This window comes from Melampsora larici-populina, assembly GCF_000204055.1.
Source record: "Melampsora larici-populina 98AG31 unplaced genomic scaffold MELLAscaffold_19, whole genome shotgun sequence".
Taxonomy (NCBI): domain Eukaryota; kingdom Fungi; phylum Basidiomycota; class Pucciniomycetes; order Pucciniales; family Melampsoraceae; genus Melampsora; species Melampsora laricis-populina.
The window spans coordinates 235,038-241,108 of NW_006768783.1; the positions used below are offsets into that span (position 1 = coordinate 235,038).

Below are 6,071 nucleotides of genomic sequence, written 5' to 3' on the forward strand. Positions count from 1 at the left end.
TAACAAATATTCAAGCAAACAGTTACACAAGAATATCCAAAATCTTAAAGGATGGATAACAAAAAAAAATTGAAGGTATCAAAAAAAATGGGGAAGTGTTGACCTCCTGACCTCAAACATTCAACAAATATCCTTGCTCTGACTAGATGGCCGTATCTCCAAGGTGAATTAGTCTCTCTCTTATTTAACTTGTTTAGTTAGTGTTACATGCAATTAGAGCAATTCAGCACTTAAAACAAACTGATTGAAGATCATTTCTCTTTGATTTCATGTGACTTCATTCATTGTGTAAAGAAGAAACTCTTGAAACTCTTGAAATACATCAAATCTAAAGATCTTAAACATTTTCATTAATCCTTCTAAACAATCCAAACAAGATAATCCATCAAAATAATCCTTAATAACATTTTTACTTTTAAATCAAACCCAATCTGAACAAGCAGGAACAAGCCCAAAAAACAGTAATCTGTACTACATATCAAAGTATCAAATCAAAACACAAAGAAAAACACATATATACAAAAACTTGGTTATAATTTATACACTTTGAGTTTTTTTAATCTCTCATTCTAGAAGGGATAAATCGTTTAATTACAACTTCTTTAATAGAATATAATTTTAAACAATCATTTGGATTTTTTAAATGATTTGAACTACATCTTTGATATGAAGGAATGATCACATAAGCCAACACAAGTGTCTACAAAACCCACCAGAAATGTTAAGATTAAGCAAGAGTGAGTATAAAGAAAGAAAGAAAGAAAGAAATGTGTGTGTGTGGTTTGGTTTGATATTCTAGAATGAAGCTTACTTTTTTGACACCTGAACAAACTCGATTGACAGTTGAAAGCCATTTCCAATTCTTTTTTTGATTAGATAAATCTGATTGATGAAGTTCTTCTTGATCATTAGGATCTTCATACACAGGTATCACACAAACCGCAAACCTAAGCAGGAAAATCCGGCCAACCAACCGAGACAAAAAACACATCATTTTCAATGACTTAAAACTCAGAAAACAAACGATCCAAAAAGACTTACTCTGCATGACCTCCTACTGGACCACGAGATCCATAAAGTACCCAATCCACACAAAACTTAATCCCATCTCTTACTACCCATCCTAATGATCTGAAATGATGATATGTAACATAGGAGACTATAAATGGATTATCTGGTTTTCTTTGAGAATCTCGATCAGCATTCGAACAAAACGTTTCCCATAATTCATTAATACTGAACCATTGTTTCTAGAGGAAGAAGAAGAAGAATCATGTTATTGTTTGTTTTGATTTAACTTTGATGGAATGAGAATGAAAACTTACATTTTCTGGTTTGGAAACCACTTCATCTGTTTCTGAGACTTCTTTTTCGATTTGTAAACAACCTATTCCATATGAAAGAAAAAATGCATCTTCTGGTTTGAGTTGTAAATGTTCAAGATTGACAATCGAATCTAGTTCTTCTAAAAGTTCGATTGGAAGGATCATCTCTGATGGTTTAGTTCGATTTGGTTTGATGTTTTGATGTTCGATTTGATCAGTTTCTTTTATGATTTCTTCTTTGATGTTTAGAGATTGGATTTCTTCAATGGGTGGATCGATCTTTTCGATTTCTTCATTCACTTCAATTCCTTCTAATCTCATTTCTTTTTCTTTTTCTCTTTCTTTTTCTTTCGCTTTTTCAATTTTAGCTTCTCTTCTTTCAATTCTTCTCTTAGCCGTTAATTCTTCAGCCGTAAGTTTAACTAAACCAAAACAAAGAAAGAATCATTAATCCTTTCTCACGAAACACTCCCCCTGGGTTTTTTTTTCTTCGATCAAAGATTCATTTAACTTACGACCATGATCAGATTGTAATACATTTAAAGCATGTCTATTCTTAGCTCTTTGTAACCAAGTAGGTTCACTTCTCGAAAGATTACCTTTCCCAAAAAATCCACATCTCCAAAGTATTTGAAACTGATGATCTCCAGTGACTGAGATCTGATTAGAAATCGAATCTAATTTTCCATAAATGATTTGATGAGAAGATGTGGTAGATTGATTAGAGAACCAAAGATGTGCTTTTAAATAAGTGAATGGATGATATGTGTTTGAAGTGCTTAGATTGATGGGTAATAAGTTTGAATATATGTTGGGTGCTTTTATTTTTTTTGGTTTTGATTGAATTGATTCTGATTTAGTGATCGGTTTGTTGGTGTTGGTGTTGGTTGTTGTTGTTGTTGAACTCATTTTGCAAAAGGTTTAGAGAAAGCAAAGCTTGATGGTAATAAACTGTCACAGAACTTTACGAGCGGAGATATCAATAAGAATCACATGGATGATATGATAAGTTACAGTTGAATGACATCCCGATCGGAAAAAGAGTGAAATGTAACCCACAAGTTGAACCAAAAGAAATTATCAAACAGCATTGGAGTACTACTACTACATACTACCATTGCCAACCAGGAAGTTCAATTTGATGAAAACACCGAACAAATGAATCAAGAAACCAATTTAAACGAATTAAGTGCAGTAGCAGCCAGAAGATTAGGATTATCTACGCCAAACCAATCAACTTCAAAACAACAAGACTTTCATTCAATCAACTCAAACCATTCAAACTCAGAACAAGAAACTGACGATCAAGAAGAAGAAGAAGCAGAAGAAAATCATGATGATCCAAATGAACAAGAAATCGAAAAACCGAAATCAAAGAAATCGAGATACTTTACAAACCCATCAGATTCTCAAATAACACATCAAAATCAAACACCAATATCGAAAAACTCAACCCATTTACCTTTATCTGCTAGTACATCTAAAACTAGAAACCATCAACAAATCAAACGTAAAAAAACTAGAGCTACTTTTTCAGATCCTGATTGTGTTTCAAATTGGGAACCTAATTGGTCTAACAGTCATGAAAAAAATGTAATGATTAAGCGAAATAATGGGAATAATCAATCTGTTCTCATTGGAATCAATTTAGGAGAAGTAAGTTACTTCATTTTGATTTGAGTTTCAATTCAAAATTTGATGGTTTCTTTCTTCTTTGGTAGAGTTTGATTTTTAGAGGTACACTTTTATTGAAGGTTTTAATGGGTACAATTGAAATCAATGGGGCAAGAATCAAAGCAGAAGAAACCAATGAACCCACCGAGATCTTCGCACCCATTAGTCATCCATTACCGATTCTAACCACTCTGAAATCTACCTCCTCACCCTCAGCAATAATCCAACCAGAAACCGGTTTGAATGAATCGAATTTTGATGCGATTATAGAAATTCAAGATTTCCATACAGGTATAGAAGGAATTGATTTAGTATGGTCATCAAATGAACCCAAAAGACCTATATGGAACCATTCAAGTTCAAAGCAACCTTTGGAAACCTCAGTTTATGGTATCACATGGGACATCATCTTAACTTTAACAGCTGATATCTCATCTATAAAACTTCCCAAAACATGGTCGAATTCCTTATCGAATCAACCGTCTTCAAACCCAACCACCACCACCAAAAGCAATGAATGTTATTTAGTTCAAGGACCGAAAGGAGTAGGAAAAAGTACATTTCTTCGACTTTTACTTAACAAACTCTTACAAAGTTATGAACAAGTAGCTATTTTAGATTTAGATCCAGGACAACCTTTGTTTACTTCACCTTCATTGATCTCATTGAATTTGATTAATCAACCTTTGATCGGTCCTTCATTTTGTTTTCAATCTATACTTCAAAGTTCATTAAGATCTTATTATCTTGGAAACATCTCTCCAATCGATTCTCCTCAACGATACCTTGAAAGGTTAGAAGATTTAATTAATTTTTATAAACTTGAATTTCATGAATTTAATAATCTTGAACCTGTCTTACTGACCAAACGTCAACGTCGGAAGTATGAAGAAAGTTTAAACCATCAAGTTGATTCAATCCAAGTGAAGAGTACGGGAAAATGTTCAGATAGGGTGCCTCTTTTGGTCAATACAATGGGTTGGACAACTGGTTTAGGATCCGAACTTTTAAGTAAAATTCGTGAACTTGTGAATCCTAGTACGATCTTCACATTCGAATCTCAAGAAACATTTCAAGCAAATGAGAATAATGAAGAGAATCCGAGCATACAATATCTAGAACCGATTGGAGATACACCACTTTCACTTAGATTACCATCAAATGAATCAAGAACCTTAAACTTGATTTCATACTTGTATTCATCAAACTCCACTCCGATTTCACAAACAGATCGAAATACCAAGTTTTTTAGGAAATGGGATTTCGAAAACCAACTTTATAAACAAAGACCAATGATCATCAATCATAAAGAACTTTCCATCGATTTATTCGAAGAAGAGATACCTGAATCTCATTTATCGTATGTACTAAACGGATCGATTGTTGCAATCCTTTCAAATCATCATGAATCCAATTGTTTAGGATTAGGATTAGTTAGATCATTTGATCAATCTCATGGGATCCTTTATTTAATTCTTCCAGAAGGCTTTGGATCGAATGATGAAAAGTTTAAGATCTGTAAAGGATTTGAACCTTGTTTACCTTTGAATTTATTAGTTTATGAACATGAGGATCATCAGATTAAACCGTATTTAGAAATCAGGAATCTTGGAATCGGTCATTCAAATCTATTGGTTGGGTTTGAGAAGAAAAGAGTTAGGAGGAATGTAATGAGATGGTCTCAAAGAGGAAATTAAAGTTTGTGATCATCTTTTTGTTTATAGATACATATATATATATTAGATCAACTTGGAATTGTACCCCCCTTTGAAACTTCGAAACGTGGATTATAGTCATAATTTCATCGGTTGCAAAGGATAAATGGACATGAAAACATACCCCACATTCAGATCACCAGAGATTAGACCTACAGATGCACCTACAGCTCATGCTGACAGTTGAGATTGCACCCACAATATAAAAACCCCTGCTTCTTCCCATGAATAACCCCCAATCTTTTACCACAATACAAAATGACACACATTTGTATGTATTTTCATCTGGAGAAAAATTTTAATTTTTCGAATGAAAATCTCATCTCTTACAAAAAATGATTTGGTATCATGAACGAAAATGAAACTGAACAAGGTATACAACATTGAAAGATCAACGCACAACAGAATACATGTACTTTCTAATAATAAGAGCTTCTATCATCACGACTGTTATAAGGATAAGAATTCACCTGTGAGGGTGAAGAGCGTTGTGCATTGTAATTAGTACAATTATCTTCAAGATATCTGTCATTAATATATGATAGTGGATAAGAATCTTGTGATTTGATCGAAGGATGATGATAAATACTTTCATTATAATCTTCTTGGCCATAAGCCATATAATCAATTACTCCTCTTCCATAAATCTTCCTGAGATCTGATCTTTGATAAATTTCATCTTTAAAATAAATAGATTTTTTAGATTTCTTTCCGATTCTTAAATTCAATTCATCTTTATTAAATAAGATCCCATTTCTTTTTTCATTATAACGATAAGGAAGATCGAAATCTTCTGGTTGATTTCGATTTGGAATTTTATAGAAATCGATTTTTTGATTTGAAGTTAAATTTGGATTTTTATAATAATCATGATAGTAACCATTTTGATAACCATAATCATCTGGTGTATGTCTTGAATGAAGATTAGAATGATGATGAGAAGATTGATTTATTGGTGGTAAGGTAGATTTTTCATAAGAACAAATTCCTCGACAGAAAAATGATTCAGACGAGTCTCTTGATTTCTTTCGTTTCAATAATCCAAAATGATTGATTTTACCCATTTTCGTGATAAAAATGAATTGATTGTTGAAAAGATATTTGTCTAGAAGAGAAATCAGATAAGAGAGGAAATAATCTTGATTAAAGTTTTTGTAGAAGTGATGAACTTTCGATCAAAGTCTCTCTAAATACCTCATCAGGAAACTGGCGATTAGGAAAGTAATTCATGAGTCGAATAGTTTTGTTGAAGCTCAGATTGCCATTGAAGAGCAGGTCATGAACAGACATGAACAAGCCAGCTACTGAAGATCATAAGCCGCTTTTGTCAAAGTGATTCCTCAGTGTTAAGGATGAT

The 6,071-nt window shown here is 32.7% G+C and overlaps 2 protein-coding genes across 2 annotated transcripts; one reads left to right on the forward strand and one right to left on the reverse strand.

The window, feature by feature from the left end:
• Window positions 1–653: 653 nt before the first annotated feature.
• On the reverse strand, window positions 654–2,234 carry MELLADRAFT_86553 (uncharacterized protein; the record flags this gene model as incomplete). Its single annotated transcript, XM_007410288.1, has 5 exons — window positions 654–659; window positions 812–947; window positions 1,042–1,250; window positions 1,326–1,747; window positions 1,841–2,234. 5 exons carry the CDS (start codon window positions 2,232–2,234, stop codon window positions 654–656), a joined length of 1,167 nt encoding a protein of 388 aa, XP_007410350.1.
• Window positions 2,235–3,085: 851 nt separating this feature from the next.
• MELLADRAFT_86554 (uncharacterized protein) lies at window positions 3,086–4,696 on the forward strand (the record flags this gene model as incomplete). The annotated part of the gene is made up of 1 exon (XM_007410146.1): window positions 3,086–4,696. The coding sequence occupies one exon, from the start codon at window positions 3,086–3,088 to the stop codon at window positions 4,694–4,696; it is 1,611 nt and encodes a 536-aa protein (XP_007410208.1).
• Window positions 4,697–6,071: the final 1,375 nt, after the last annotated feature.